The sequence below is a fragment of the Danio rerio genome, chromosome 6 (genome assembly GCF_049306965.1).
Source record: "Danio rerio strain Tuebingen ecotype United States chromosome 6, GRCz12tu, whole genome shotgun sequence".
In the NCBI taxonomy this organism is placed as follows: domain Eukaryota; kingdom Metazoa; phylum Chordata; class Actinopteri; order Cypriniformes; family Danionidae; genus Danio; species Danio rerio.
In genome coordinates, this window is record NC_133181.1 from 13,051,112 (window position 1) to 13,068,325 (window position 17,214).

At 37.5% G+C, this 17,214-nt stretch overlaps 1 protein-coding gene across 4 annotated transcripts in view; it reads right to left on the reverse strand.

The window, feature by feature from the left end:
• The window catches only part of tanc1a (tetratricopeptide repeat, ankyrin repeat and coiled-coil containing 1a), a 161,150-nt gene that overhangs the window by 51,446 nt on the left and 92,490 nt on the right, over positions 1-17,214 (reverse strand). For all 4 annotated transcript variants that reach the window (XM_001920196.7, XM_005165845.5, XM_073953756.1 and 1 more), the window contains 5 exons: positions 16,720-16,930; positions 12,428-12,688; positions 5,397-5,522; positions 2,176-2,460; positions 1,421-1,545 (listed from right to left, as the gene is read on the reverse strand). In XM_001920196.7, the coding sequence (XP_001920231.2) occupies positions 1,421-1,545; positions 2,176-2,460; positions 5,397-5,522; positions 12,428-12,688; positions 16,720-16,930 (1,008 nt within the window). The remainder of the gene's footprint in view (positions 1-1,420; positions 1,546-2,175; positions 2,461-5,396; positions 5,523-12,427; positions 12,689-16,719; positions 16,931-17,214) is intronic.

Sequence of the window (17,214 nt, forward strand, 5' to 3'; positions counted from 1 at the left end):
CCCAAAAATGAAAGATCTGCCATCATTTACTCAACCATGACTGGTGCAAATTCGGTTAGAGCTTTTTGTTCTGTTGAACACAAAGATATACAAAAAAATGACTTTCATGGCATCAGTGATGGACATAACTGCACTATAAAAATGGGTTTACTCGTTTGTCAGTAACGAGTAATCAATCCAATGACGTTTCCCCTGTTACAACGTTGTTACTGTTACAGACAATAAAATGCACGTTACTATAATTGAGGACACCAAAGTGGTTTTCATGCGAGCAGTGTCTCTCTCAGCCAGCCAATAGAACCAAACAGGAAAAACACTACTTTTCCCTCGTTGAAATGAAAGGCAAGAATGTTTGTTTAATGCAACTTATGCCCAGGAAAAAAAGAGTCTATTTGTGTTGGTGATAAGTCATTCTAATCTAATGAAGCACTTGACATCATCATGAAATTAGTGGCTAAGAATACAGGTGATGATATGAGCTCTGCTACCAAAAGAGGATGCGAAGCCACAACATCAACGCAACAAAAACTTTATGTTTTTCCACTGCAAACACAGAATTAACAAAATAATATCAAAACCAGTAATACAGTTTCTATATGTTCTAAACCATCTATTGTGTTTTATTGTACAACTATAGTAATAATAATGTAAGGATATGTTGAATTTGATGGTTTACTCTCACATTGTCCCAGAACAACATTAAAATAGTGTGTACTACTGTACAAAGCTTTATATTTATTTTAGAGTCATTTGACAGTAGATTGTTTTAAAGTAACGCAATAGTTACTTTTCATGGTAATTAGTTACTTTTATAATAATGTAACTCAGTTACTGACCCAGTTACTATTTTTGAGAAGTAACTAGTAACTATATATATATATATATATTACACCATTTCAGGTGACTACCTCTAGAAGCTCATCAAAAGAATGCCAAGAGTGTGAAAAGCAGTAATCAAAGCAAAAGGTGAACATCATAGGACATATTTTATGTATATAATTCCACATGTGTTAATTCATAGTTTTGATGCCTTAAGTGTCAATCTACATTTTTCATAGTCATGAAAAAAACAATCTCTTGAATGTGAAGGTGTGTCCAAACTTTTGGTCTGTACTGTGTATATATATATATATATATATATATATATATATATATATATATATATATATATATATATATATATATGGTTTGTAACTACTTAAGGGTGAGTAAATAGTGGGTAATTTTTTTTTTTTTGGGTGAAATGTCCCTTTAAGGCACCTATATATCTATTATAAAAGTATAAAAAAATAACTTCAATTTTGTGAAACATTAAATGCAGTTGTCATTCCTGAAACATTACGGTTGTTGTTACAAGGCTAAACATGGATTTACACAACCTGCTAAGGGAAAACTACCTGAACAGAGCTAAAGTGCGTACCTTGCCAGCCAGGCGTTTGACGGCGCCCTCTCTGTGCCGGTGTGTCTCTGGGGTCGAGGGGCAGCGAATGGGACTCTGTGATGCAGGGTTCAGCTGACTGCTTTGAGCAGCATCTGACCCTCGATCTACAACACAAACACAATTCCCAAATTATTTCAGAAATTCAAGTTATTACAGCACATAAATATAAATAACAGTCACTATAAGTGCTGAATGTACACTATATATATATATATCTTTGTTTGTTTGTTTGTTTTAATTAGTTCTATGTGTTTAACTTAAGTCATGACATATACAAGTGATCCAGGAATTCATTTTTATTTCTACTTTCTATACAGCTTATAGTGACATTTAAAGGCTTAACTAGGTTAATTAGGTTACCTCGGCAGGTTAGGATATTTAAGCAAGTTATTGTATAACGATGGTTTGTTCTGTAGAATATCAAAAAATATATATACCTTAAAACGGGGTTATAAATTTTGACCTAAAAACTGCTTTTATTCTAGCTGAATTAAAACAAATAAAGAAGACAAACTATTATCAGACATACTGTAAAAATTTCCTTGCTCTGTTAAACATCATTTGGGAAATATTTAAAAAGAAAAAAAAAAAGGGGGGGGGGGGGGGTGGGGGGCTAATAATTTTTATTTCAACTGCATATACGGGTCAGAGACTTTCATGTTTCGTCTTTTTTATACTCCTAAAATGCATAAATCTGATTAAAATGTCAAACTCTTCCACAGTTGTCCTCTTACTCTGAGGTGTAGCTTCAGGACTGCTGGAGGCGATCTGTCTCATTCGTCCACCATGACAACTGAGAGCCACCAGCCGTGAAATCACTGCTGTCTTTCCAAAACCGACGTTACCGATGATCACAGCGCCTTTACCCTCATCGGCATCTCCTCCACCCGCAAGCACCTCCTCCAGCCGCTGAAACAGCCAATCACGGCCCACAAACACAGCATCCATAGAGACACTGGGGACCTCAAACAGCAGGGGTTTAAGCATGATGTCCACTGGTTTGTAGGGTGTGAGACGAGCTGCGGGAATCGAACAACATGAGTGTTAAAACAAACCACACACACACACATACACACACTCTCAAAGCCAAATCAATGCGGGATGCATTTATGCAGAAATAAAAATGAACCTTTGAATTGCTCACAGTAAACATGAAAATAAACACAAAAATGCTTTTATTTTGCTGCATTGTCAAAAGAGAAATATCTGATGTTTCATGGAATATTACATCAAAATAAAATGATCTTTAACTCAAACACATAAGCTAACTAACAATTGTAAAAACGAAGAAACTGAAATTTCAAATTTAAATATAATTGCATTCAATTTGTGGTTTATTTATCATTTTTATTATTATTTACAGTTTAAGTCAGAATTATTAGCCCCCCTGTTCATTTTTCCCCCAATTTCTGTTACTAAGAGCAGATTTAAACAAAACAAAATTTCTAAACAAAATTGTTTTATTTACTCATTTCTAATAACTGATTTATTTTATCTTTGTCATGATGACAGTAAATAATATTTTACTATTTTTAAGACACTTTTATACAACTTAAAGTGACATTTAAAGGCTTAACTAGGTTCATTAGGTTAACTAGGCAGGTTAGGGTAATTATGCAAGTTATTGTATAACAATTGTTTGTTCTGTAGACTTTCGAAAAAATTATATTGCTCAAAGGGGCTAATAATTTTGACCTTAAAATGTTTTTTAAAAAATTAAAAAAACGATTTTATTATAGCCAAAATAAACTGATTAAAGAGGAAGTAATATAATCAGACATACTGTGAAAAGTTCCTTGCTCTTTTAAACATCATTTGGGAAATGTATAAAAACTTATTTAAAAAGGCAGCTAATAATTCTGATTTCAACTGTATATACGAGTCAGAGACATTTAGGAATCTGCATAAACTTTACAGAAGTGATTTGTTATACATCGAAAAAAATGGAAGTAATATGTCCACTTTCATGCTTTTAAAAACCTTTGTGAAAAAAGGTCAAAAAATAAAAATATATATATATATGACACCAATTTGCTTTTAACAAGTTGTTGCCTTAATTGCGAGATATGACTAAAATATTTTAAAATACGAAAAATATGTATGTATTAGTTTAATATATATAAACATACATATTTATGCAAATATATATTCTCCAAGCACCACTTTTATATATTGTGACCACTATTACAGTATACAGTGCTCAGCATAAGCAGATCCCTCACAAATCTTTCATTTAAATTAATATTTTCTAAATGAAGCTTTACAATATTATATTTGTGCATAAACATTAAATTAGTCAGTGCTGAAGCCAAATCTGGAGCTTATCTAACAAAATAAATTGATAATGATAATGGTCCAAAAACGTGAACACCCGAATTTAAATATAGGAGAAAAAAAAGCAAAAATCAAGACAAAAATAAAAAATATTTAAATTTTGTTGAAATTACTTTGCAATTTTTTCCTCAATATTTGCATAAATTTAATTACATTATCTTTCTAGTTCTAAAGACGTACTGAAATTAAAATATTATTTTGATAAATATATCTGTTTAATAAATCTGTTTAATAAATCTGTAAATTGCCTGTAATGTAATGTAATGTAATGTGTATTTATATAGCGCATTTATTGTGTATGGCCATACACCCAAAGCGCTTCACAATCATGAGGGGGGGTCTCTCCACACCACCACCAGTGTGCAGCATCCACTTGGATGATGCGACGGCAGCCACAGGACAACGGCGCCAGTGCGCTCACCACACACCAGCTATTGGTGGAGTGGAGAGACAGTGATAGAGCCAATTCAGTGGAAGGGGATGATTGGGAGGCCATGATCGAATGGGCCGATAGAGGGACTTTGGCCAGGACACCGAGGTTACACCCCTGCTCTTTACGAGAAGTGCCATGGGATTTTTAATGACCACAGAGAGTCAGGACCTCGGTTTAACGTCTCATCCGAAAGACGGCGCCCACTGACAGTGTAGTGTCCCCTTCACTTTTACTGGGGCATTAGGACTCACATAGACCTCAGGTTGAGCGCCCCCTGCTGGCCACACTAACACCACTTCCAACAGCAACCTGGTGTTCCCTAGTGGTCTCCCATCCAGGTACTAACCAGGCTCAGCCCTGCTTAGCTTTAGTGAGTAACCGGTCTTGGGCTGCAGGGTGATATGGCTGTGGCCTGTGCCTGAATTGATGGATAAAAATATTCATTTTCAAAATGGGGTGTACTCAATGCAAAGCCCTGTATATTGTTCCACTTACATATATATTGCTTATAAATTTGTCTAAATATATGTAGAAATTACTTAAAAGCATCTATATATATATATATATATATATATATATATATATATATATATATATATATATATATATATATATAAATGCCCCTGACTTCTTGCTGACTAATAGGCAAAACCTAGGGTAGAAGCAAAGTTTAATATTACAATTAATTAGTATCTAGGATGCACTGTAATTGTTCTCCTAAAAATATTCAAAATGATTTTTTGATGCATAAACTGTAATTGCAATGAATTACATAAGAGTGGGTGTCTTCTGTAAATCCTGATAAAATACATTATGGATGTTTTTACTTGAAAACTAACAATTTTCCAAAACTCCAAATCATATCTAATATATTTTTAATATAATGCTACAATAACAATCTCCATATATTTATAAAAACAAAAATAAAATACTGTAATGTTCTGAATTGTCTTGTTGCTAATAATCACAGTGATGATATTTCACTCGTCCTTCCATGTTATTGTTCACTCATAAGAAACAGAATATAATTTCCCAGATTTTTAAACAATTTTGAGTAGTCTTCATATATGAACTGAACTACTCATCTGTTTGTCATGTAACAGCGTTATACAGCATCTAATAGCAATAATACAGGTCAAGTGTTGTGTTTGCATCTCATTCAGTATGTGTGTAGTGGTTCACAGGCACCTTTGGTCTCTTGGCTGCGGCCGCCCGTGTGAGCTCCATGCCAGGGCAAACGCATGGAGGAGCGCTGCGGAGCGTTCCTCTGCTCGTCCAGATAGCGCAGCTCCTCCAGCTTTGTGCTGCTGGTGGCTGCAGAGAGAAAGAGACTCGTTTAGGGCTGTGTTTGGCTCATTTGCGGTGGAGAGATTACAAGCCACCCCTGTGATCTCTGTGAGGAACAAACACAATCTGCTGCTGCTGTAAGTGGATGAACATGTGTATCTAACACCCCCGCCCACCCCCTAACATACACACACAGATTTAAACACAGACACAGACAGACAGACAGGCAGACAGACACACAGACACACAGACACACACAGACACACACACACAGACACACAGACACACAGACACACACACACACACACACACACACACACACACACACACACACACACACACACACACACACACACACACACACACACACACACACACACACACACACACACACACACACACACACACACACACACACACACACAGAGTTTAGAGAAAAACTCACACAAATTAGGAACATTAAACAGGGAGGGAGAAGGATATATCAGTATAATTGGCATTTCATTAAAGTTTTTAAATAATTTAATTGGTTTATTGTTTTTATTGTATTAAATAATTTGTTTTAATTGCAGTATGCAATTAAAACTTTAAGCAATTTTTTTTAATAGTCTACATAACAAACCATTGTTATACAATAACTTGACTAATTACCCTAACCTGCCTAGTTAACCTAACTAATCTAGTTAAGCCTTTAAATGTCTCTTTAAGCTGTATAGAAGTGTCTTGAAAAATATCTGGTCAAATATTATTTACAGTCATCATGGTAAAGATAAAATAAATCAGTTATTAGAAATGAGTTATTAAAACTATTATGATTAGAAATGTGTTGAAAAAAATCTTCTCTCCATTAAACAGAAATTGGGGAAAAAATAAACAGGGCTAATAATTATGACTTCAACTGTATATTCAGATTATAAGCAAGTGTAAGTAATATGAAATGTTCACATATCTTTTATGACTTTGTAATGTAGAAAGGCACGCTAAGTGACCGCATAGAGAGACACTGCAGCACTGCTGAAGACTGTGAATGTTTACAGCCGTTTGATGGATAAATATGAATTTTTATCTAAATTGTTAGCAATGCCAAACAGCATTTACCATTGTTTACATCCTTGTTTAAGTGCTCGCTACAACATACTGTTAAGGCTAGAAACTTTGCATGTAGTTGATAAATTTTAACAAACAAAAATACTTTCAGGTTGTGGCTCCCAATCCACAGCTTCATCAGTTGGACGAGTTTTTTAGCCAAATCCAGCACTGAACAAGAAAAGATTTTGGAAGCTGTTCTGTCAAATGCAAGCTATACCTTTTTTATGATTCTCTGAAACATAATCGAAATTAACCTGTAAGAACATCTCTCTTTGTGTCGTGTCCTTTGAAAGCCCAAACACAGAAACAGAAGACGCTATGTGGAAATAGCAGCGTTTGGAACACATTTTAACTTTCTCTGCTATAACATTACAGCGCCTCTGGCCACGCCCCTTCGCTAAGCAGGGTGTATGTGCGCAGTGAATGCATGTAACCAGAGGCCTTTGTGATCTCATTAAACTGGATGTATTTATTAGTAGTCCCCAAACCTCATTCAATGTAGGCTTAGCCAAGCTCACTCTGTAAAAGCCAATGTCTCCCTTTGCATTGAACTTTGAGCGTCTTACATTCAGAGATGTTGTTTATGTTCACACAGCTACATTACATATCAACTAAAGTTTGGTTATAAATATGATATCGTAGTGCACCATATCTTAAATGATTTTGCAAAAAAATTAAGGACAAAATATGTTTTGTGCAGTGGCGCAGTAGGGAGTGCTGTTGCCTCACAGCAAGAAGGTCGCTGGTTGGAGCCTCGGCTAGGTCAGTTGCCGTTTCTGTGTGTAGTTTGCATGTTCTCCCCACGTTCGCGTGGGTTTCCTCCGGGTGCTCCGGTACAGGTGAACTGGGTAGGCTAAATTGTCCGCAGTGAATGAGTGTGTGTGGATGTTTCCCAGAGATGGGTTGCGGCTGGAATGGCATCTGCTGCGTAAAAATGTTCTGGATAAGTTGGGGATTCATTCCGCTGTGGTGACCCCGGATTAATAAAGGGACTAAGCCCAAAAAGAAAATGAATGAATGAATAAATATATTTGCAGTTAACATGAACAAGGTCATAGTCAGATATATTTATGAACAAGATTAAACCAGTAAATCTAGCAAATAATGTTGCGTTACTTTTGACCCTACTGACGGGGTCAAAAAGTATGTGCAATTTATGTTTATAGTGAAATTATTTGGATGTTGTTCTACATTTTATTACACTACCACCTGATATTGTAGTGGTTTTGGTTTTTCTCTTAATGAATCAAACTCAGTCTGGAGGTTATGAATATCAGAAGAATATACTTTATTGGAATATCTTCCAAAAAAGCAGAGACGTCCGTAAGCAGACCCATCCCTAGTCTCACTCCAAGACAATCTAATGTCCCTCACATTTGCTATCCCCTTTATCCTGGCTTCCTCCCACCTTTGTGTTTTCACAGCTGTTTACTGGTTCAACAGGCCTCTTCCAGCTCCTACTTCTTTACGACCCCTATTTAAAGCCTCTTCTTCTTGGTGGCCCTCATAATGTAAAGATCTAATGTATTCATAACTGTTTTTACACAAACAGTTCACATTTGATAATCATGACTAGTATCTATGTTTCAAACATCTAAACTGGACTCTTCTCTCCCATACAGTATGGGTCTTTTCAAACATACATGACAGTTTCAACCTATGTTGTATACATTTCATGCTTTTCTGACACAGATGGCTCTCATTGTATCCCCAAATCCTCTCTCGTGATCTTTTATGACCCCTTTGCCTTAACCTGTCACCTGTTTTCAATGACATATAGTGGCAAATTCATAGGGCTTTCCACTCACCCAATTAAATGCGTCTTCATATAGGTTTATTAAATAAAAATCTTCGATAGACCACACTTATAAGTTAGTAACCAAACTAAACATTATCTTATAAAAATAGGTTTATATAAAAATTGGTACTTTCGTCCCTGCTCCCCTCTATATTGGGGAGCAGGGACAAGAAGAAAGAAACTTGCATAGACTTGGAACATGCAAGTAAATGAAAACAGAATTTTCATTTTGGGGTGAACTATCCCTTTAATTAAAGCCACAGAGATCGAGATAGCTGGCTTAGTTTACCCACTCACAAGCCATCCACTCATTCACTCAATCATTCATTTCATTCATCTTTCTTCACTCACCACACCCCTCCCTCTCCACTCATCCCTGTTCAATCTCCAATCCGCTCCCATAATCTAATCTGCCTGCAACCCATAATCTGTGCAGTCGGGCATAAACACAGGGATGATGATTGTCATTCGTCACGTTGCGTTCGCTTGTGAAGAGACTCAAATGTGAAACCATGATCCAGCCCTTTGAAGTGCTCAGATATAAATACGTTAACGTCTCTCTTCGCCCGCTCTGCAGGACAAAGATCACCGCAGACAGGCACTTGGAGAGACATTTTGCTTTGTTGGAGTCATTCTGTATATCCGACAGCAATTTCCCCATTTAGCTTTACAGCAAGAGAAAATCAAAGCCACCCGTTTGTAAAGCTTTCTGGAAGCCGCTGGAGGAAAGGCAGCCAGACGCGGATTTTCTCATCCAGGACATACAACTGTGTTCAAGACAAACAGATTTGTTCAAACACAAGCTGCTGAATGCAGACGACTTGATCTTTGCTGGAGTTCATACTGGGTGCTTGTTTACACCCGATATTATGATACGTTCTAGACAACCTCTATTGGAAAATGTTAAATACAGGTCTGAAGAGAATCTAAATGGTTTTGAGGTTGTCCACTTTCAACAACTTTCTCATTGTGTAAACGCTCAAGCATTTAAACACCCATAAAAGACCACAGACTCTCTGTCTACTGACCTAAAGTAATGCATTATCAGTTTGATACAATCGCAACAAAAACAGGCAGCACATGACGCGAATCTCCCGTTCCACCACATCCTAAAGGTGCTCTATTGGATTGAGCTCTAGTGACTGTGGAGGCCCGTGTACAATGAACTTTTTTCCATGGTCAAGAAACCAGTCTGAGATAATTTGCGCTTTATGACATGGCGAATTATCCTGCTGGAAGTAACCATCAGAAGATGGGTAAACTGTGGTCAGGGATGGACATGGTCAGCAACAACACTTAGGTAGGCTTTGGAACAAATGGGCCCAAAGTGTGCCAAGACAATATTCCTTACACCATTTCACCAGCCTTACTAGCCTGAATAGTTGATAAAAGGCAGTATGGATCCATGCTTTGATGTTGTCTACGCCAAATTCTAACCCTACCATCCGAATGTCGCAGCAGAAATCAAGACTCATCAGACAAGGCAACGTTTTTCCAATCTTATATTGTCAGACTTTGGTGAGCCTGTGAGAATTGTAGCCTATGTTTCCTGTTCTTAGCTGACAGGAGTGGCACCCAAAGTGGTTTTCTTCTGCTGTACCCCATCTGCCTCGAGGTTCGATGTGTTGTGCGTTCAGATATCCTCTTCTGCATACCACGGTTGTAACGAGTGGTTATTTAAGTTATTGTTGCTTTTCTATCAGCTGGAACCAGTCTAGCCATTCACCTCTGACCTCAGTCATCAACAAGACATTTGCTCTCAAAGAACTACAGCTCACTGGATATTTTCTCTTTTTCAGACCCTTCTCGGTAAACTCTAGAGATGGTTGTGCGTGAAAATCCCAGTAGATCAGCAGTTTCTGAATTACCAGCCCATTTGGCATAAAAGCTCACCAAAGTGAACTTTTGAGGGAGTTCGTTTTGATTCCTAAACACCTTTGAGCTATCATTGGTTCATGATGATGAAGGAATTGTTCTGTAACTCTGCCTTTTTGATGTGCTAATGATTTGTATCTCATATCCACAAAGGTCAGACTGGATTAATAATATTAATAATAATAATAATAATTTCTTACATTTATATAGCTCTTTTCTGAACTTTACACATTGGGGAGAGTCTTCTCATCCACTACCAGTGTGCAACATCCACTTGGATGACATGACCGCAGCCATATTATAAGTTGACTGGTGGAGAGGGGACAGAGGCTGTTTCGTAATATGCGTTATGCGTCTTGCGTCCTCGTGTTCTCGTGTAACGTCATCATCAACTGCCAAAGTTTAGTTCCAATATTCAAGACCAAAACTTCCCGGATGTGTTCTTGATATCAAGGACACATTGATGCAGACTTGAGCACCGATCTTGCTCTAGAAGTCCCAGAAGTCATTGCGACTGGAGGTGGGAAGCACAGCATTTTGTTTAGATTTATTATTAAAGTTCAGATATCACTTATTTATCTCTGGAGTTTTCCTAAATGAAAAGGTGAATATAAACATTACCATAAACATCTTAATAAAGTAATAAACACATTAAGGGTGTTTTTTTGCTGAATTAAAACAAAATCTGTTTAATTTGATTTGTACAGCGTATATTTATAATGTTTTTAAGCATATTATATATTTTGAAAAGGGGAAAAACAATAAATCGCTGTATGAATGCTGCAATGTTTAAATAATTTTCCATTTAAAACCTGTGGTCACGTTACCATAAGGAAGAACGCAACATCTCATTCCTCAGAGGATGCGTTCTCTGTTCTCACGGTCTTTCGAATTCGTTCTTCCGTGGACACCTGGCAAAACTGTTCTCCATCAGAATGCAAGTTTGTTCTCTGCGTTCTTGGAATTGAGAAACAGCCAGAGTGATTAAGCCAATTATGATATGGGGATGGTTACCAGGCGGGCAAATTTGGCCAGGATGCCAGGGTTAAACCCACTACTCTTTTTTTGAAGGACATCTAGGTATTATTTTAATGACCACAGAAAGTCAGGACTTTTAACATCTCATCTGAAAAACTACGCTCAGTGAGCAGTATAGAGTCCCCATCGATTTACTGGGGCGTTAGGACCCACACAGACCGAAGGTTGAGTGCCCCCTGCTGGCCTCATTAACACCACTTCAGGTAGCAACCTAGCTTCCCCATGTGGTCTCCCAGGTACTAACCAGGCACAGCCCTGCTTAGCTTCAGTGGGCGACCATGTGAGAGTGGCAGAGAGTTAGCTGCCGGCTACAGTACAACCTCAAGTCAGCAATATGAACACACTGGAGGGACGCTATCTACACCCCAAATTTGATTGAGAAGAAATTGTGAAATCTTGGGGGGTGGGGGGGGGGGGTCACACACCAGATGTGAAGAGCTACCATGTTATACCAGTTTTATACAAGTGTGCGCACACTGGCAGTGATATTCTGTGTTTTTCCACAACAAATAGAAGTTTGCCAGATGTTAACAAAACATTTCTTCTACCTCACCCCCATTGTTGTGTTTAGAGGGTACACTCGAGTAGTGGACACATTCATAATCAGAGTATATTGTCAGTCAGCCTTTTCGAAATCATCATGCCCTCAAATATTGAATGAAAACGAACCTCGTTTTGAGTATATGAGTATATGCCTTGAGTTCAAATACGAAATGAACAATATTTTGATGATGTATGTTAAAATATATAAATAGTTTATCGTGGTAAAGTTTTAGCAGCATGTGCTTGATTTATTTAGTAAAACTTCAAACTTATTTATAAAAAAACTTTGAGTTTTGAGACTTTGAGCAATTGGCTTAAAAAAAGTTTTAAATCATCATTCTAAAGGAGTTGCACTGCACATTTGTTTAAAGAAAAAGCAACAGAAAGACATATCATCTCTTTATATCATCTTGCTGTACACAGATTTTTTTTAAATCTCATCACGTTGGACAAAACACAACTACTTTCAGCATTGTGCTACAAAATCAGCAGAGGTGGAATGATGAATAGGGCTGCAAGAAACCCTGAAGAACAAAACACCTTGTAAAAAAATAAATAATAGAGCATGATGCTACCAATAATAACTCACCTGCCACAGAATTTGGGCGTGGCATAACCAAAGAGGCACTGTGATACGTGATTGGTCCATCCAGTGGTGATGTCACAACAGGTGCCGCCCCGCCTGTGCTGCTTGTCCTCGGTTGAACTTCACTAGAGACCGTGGGCTCCTCTGGAGTGATGGGAATACAGCTACGCCCGCTCTCGCCTCTTACACCCGCACCTCCATCTTTCGCCCACTCCAGACTAGATCCACAGCGCTCTTCATTCTCACTAGAACTGGTGACTGTTGCTGCAGGACGGAGAAACAGACAGAGAGATGAAGGTGAACGAGGCGTAGAGGGAGGAGTCAGACATTAACAGGAAGGACACAGGAGGAGAGAACAACACAGAAGGACAAAATGAAACATCACGGAAAAGAAAACAGGTATTAAGCATCAAAGTCAGGTTTGAAGAGTCAACAAACAATCTTGAGACATGAAGAGATCAAATAGGACTCGTTCAAGTAATTGGTGTCAGACATTTCGCTTTAGTGCTGCTATCTGTGACCTTTCTTTACCACAACCACGCTAAAAACACTATTTTGGGGCTTTTAAAAAGCTACTGATGTCCTACTTCAAGAAACCGGCAGGCAGACCTGAAATAAAGACACAACGCTGTCCCAGTTTTGATAGAGCATATCTCTGGCTCTTGTGTGTTATCAGAACAGACCAAAAAAATAAAACACACTTCTATAAAGTCTTCAAACAATAAACAGCTTTGATAAGTCAAGCTTTGTGATGTCTAATGCAGTGGTCCCCAACCACCGGGCTGCTGGCTGGTACTGGTCTGTGGATCAATTGGTACCAAGCCGCACAAGACATCATCAATTATTTCCATTTTATTTATTATCAGTCTAAACAATCTTTTATTTTGAAAAATCTTTATTTTGAAAAATGACTATATTCTCTTGGTTACATCTCGATCATTTGAGCACCAACATTTAACCCACAAGTAAACAAAATGAGTTAGAAATCGACATCTTTGGAAAATTTCTAGGCGAAAGGGAATGGCCCAGTGAAGAACTGCCCAGGAATGGATCCGCAACCCATTTGTTAACAAATCAGGTGAAACCAGCATGTCTGTGCAAGATCAACTGCTAGAGATTGCAAATGATGGCAACCATAGGGGTCGTTCATAAATTCCGTCTTTACTGCAGGCAAGTTCGTTATTTCCAATGAAGGCGTGTGGCTTACAGCAGCACCTTGTTGAAAACATCTCAACTTTCAAATTGATGCGAGCGCACAGTGAGTCACGTGACAAGAACGGACCGATCAGCTTTGTACTTTGTATGTATTTTTATGAAAAATACACATTGCTCAGACAAACACAAAACTCCCAAACACTGCAGTGGTTTTTAATTTTCTCCTCAAATAAAACTTGTGTCAGGGCTAGAGCAATGTTTTGTTTGTCAGCTTGTCATCCTCTGAGAAAACTAGCAATCTACATACATTCTCCTCACCCACCCCCTAAGCCGCAGTAAAATTGTCAAGCGTTAACCGGTCTGCGGTGATAAAAAGGTTAGGGACCACTGGTCTAGTGCTCTCTTGATTAGCATCTCTCAATGTAAATCTTAACACAATAGAGATGCTGCAAATTCAGACAGCTTTGTGAAACAGAAAAGAGTATGGGCAAAAGAAATTGGTGACGTCTAACTGATGAAGTCTGACATGTTTAACAATGTTCTCCTCAAAGTTCACAAAAAAAAAAAAAAAAAAAATTGTACAGCATTTCCTGAAAGAACAAACAGTGCTTACCACTTTCCATTGATAAACTATGCCCACTAATCAGAATTCAGTATGGAGGAATTACTGTACAGTCATTGATGTCTTCGCCCCAAAATTGGCCTTAATATTACTCTTAACGTTATTAACTTGCACTATTTGAAATAGTCATAAGGCATAATTATTGAGATGTCTGCATGAAATATTACACAAAGTAGTACAATTTAGCATCAAGTTAATTTTATTAAAAACTAGGGCTGTCAAATGAAAAAAGAAATAACAATAGTTTATGGACTTACTTTCAGTGCTAGCATTTTTGCTGCTCAACTTCATTAATCTAATGATTAAATTCAACCAAACCATTCATTTATTCATTTTATTTTCGCCTTAGTCATTTTATTAATCTGGGGTCGCCACAGTGGAATCAACCGGTAACTTATCCAGCATATGTTTTATGCAGCGGATGCCCTACTAGCTGCAACCTATCACTGTGAAACACTCATACCCTCTCATTCACACTCATAAACTACGAACAATTTAGTTACCTAATTCACCTACAGCGCATGTCTTCGGACTTGTGGGGAAAACCGGAGCTTCAACCAATCCAAAAAATGCAAATCACTTCAAAAGGAAAACTGCGACAAAGTACTGAAGATTTCTTTCTTGTGCTTTTGACAGCTGGATTTCAGACCAGCATTTAATTCAGCCTGACAGATACTGTATGTGTTCACTCATGGCATGAATAGATCATTCATCAGTGGGTTCGTTTGAGTTCAGTCTAAAAGAGCTTCATCACTGAAATGCAAACTTTGAAAGGAGTCTACAGTATATGTTAACAGACTGGATTTTTTAAAATTATCATTATTTCAATATGTGCCTTGTGGTTGAATGACTGAATAATGTTAAAAAACTAAATTATACAATAGTAAAAACAAAAATAATAAACAATAACATTAACCCATTTCCCAGTTATGGGATGTGGCTGGAAGGGCATCCGCTGCTAAAAAAACATGAGCTAGATAAGTTGGCGGCTCTTTCTGCTGTGACGACCCCAGATTAATATAAAAAAATGAATCAATGAATGAACATTAACCCACTTATTCTGTAGTTGTTTGACAAGGTAAAACTAGTTTTGCACTTTGAGCTGCAATATTTGATCACATTTTGATTCTGAATTGTTAGATCTCCTAGTCCGCTCTTCAAATCAGTCACCAACTGAGACTGAGGGCTCAATATTAACGATCTAGACGCAAAGTCTAAATCACATGCCACAAAAGCATTACAGGCATGTCCGAATCAACTTTTACTACTTTAGGAAGGGATAAATATGCATTCTCTTATTAAGTTTTAAGTGCGTTTTGAGCATAACGTGCAATAAACCAATCAGAGTCTCATCTCCCATTCCCTTTAATAGTCAGTTGCATTGTGCAATGGGGCATTTGCTATTTACATGGTGGACTTTGTAAGTGAAAAAACTGAACGCTTTACTAGTGAATAAAGAAAGTGATAAAGAATAAGCCTTCTCCATTCAGCGTCTTTACTTTCTCTTTACTTTTACTCTTTACTTTACTTCTTAACTCTCATGGATAAGGAAACAGTGTAGTACGCACTCCACTGAAGACATTCATAATTCTACATATTTAATTTAGCTTATAAGCGCAAAGATTTGTTTCAAAACTATTTCTAAATTCAGTTCTAATTTCCAGCCATTATTCTATTCTTATGCCCAATATAGTGACGCATACATCGCCAAAACCCGACAGATGGACAAATCTAACCATGTTTTTATTCAAACAAATATAAATATGCGTTTAATAAATAATACTACTAATATTAACATTATACAAATGCAAATTGTCATAAATAAATTGAAAAAGCCTCCCGGACATGAAGAAGGCATGGAGGCAGTATATAAAAAATAATAACTTTTGTAACATTTTAATCCTTTTTTTACGTGTAAGGATATTTGTGTATTGCTGTACATCCTGTGTTTATTAAGCAATGTCTAAGCGTTTTGGACCTGCATAAGTGCATAACTAACGTGCTCTGCCCTGAACTTTAGAGCAGCTTTCAGTTGGTCACTGGCGCAGTTTATTTCAGTTATTCAAAATAGCAACCCGCCAACAATGCGCGTTAACACAAGTCCTTTTTAGACCAGCACACCCATGAGTCCACAAAGTGGTGCAAACGCATTTGCTATTTAAGCAATGTGGTGAAAAACATGAAAATTAGGGTTGCATTGGTCTGAAAATAGCAACAAATTGCGCCAAACACATCTTGCACCTTATTGCGCTACGTGTATAATAGGGCTCTTAATGTTTAAGATAAAATGTCCTGTTTAGCTCTTAATTTAATTCTATTGTCTATGCGACATTGAGATTCATAATACAAGTAGTGCATTTATACATTGAAATTTTAGTGTTTATTCAAATAAATAAATACGATAATGTTTAAAAAGTTATTTTTCAAACATTGAAATTTTAATGATGAAATTAGTAGATTTTATAGTTTCTTCCCCAATGTAAATATATTAATTATTCAACTGGGATAAATGTGTTACCTATGATTCCACTGTCTTTGCTCTCCAGGGTTGAGCTGGGTGTGGTGATGACGGTGGAGGTGGCAGTGGAGCAGGCGCTGGAGCAGATGACCGGAGCTCTGCTGTTGGAGGAGCTCTCAGGTAAGGTGGAGCAGGGGCTCTCGGCGCTGGGAGACGCCGTACTGCTGGTCAGAGTGGAGCAGGGACTCACGCCCTGACTGGACACTATACACTACATTGAAAAAAGAAAAACAGAGATGAGTGAGAAACAAAAAGCAAAGAGCAAAAAAATAATAAATAAACATTGCATAAAGGAAAAATAGAGAGACGGGAGGAAATGTAACAAAAAGGGGGAGCAAGGAGATAAAGTGATAGATGGAAACTGTTAAACTCAGCTCTTATGTCCATACAAGGGCAAGGCCAAAAATACTCCAAGCCCTCCAGTCTGCTTTTGTTCCAATATAAGCAACCAATATGATGCTTTTAGAAGCAGAATCAGGCTGCAGTGGCGACAGT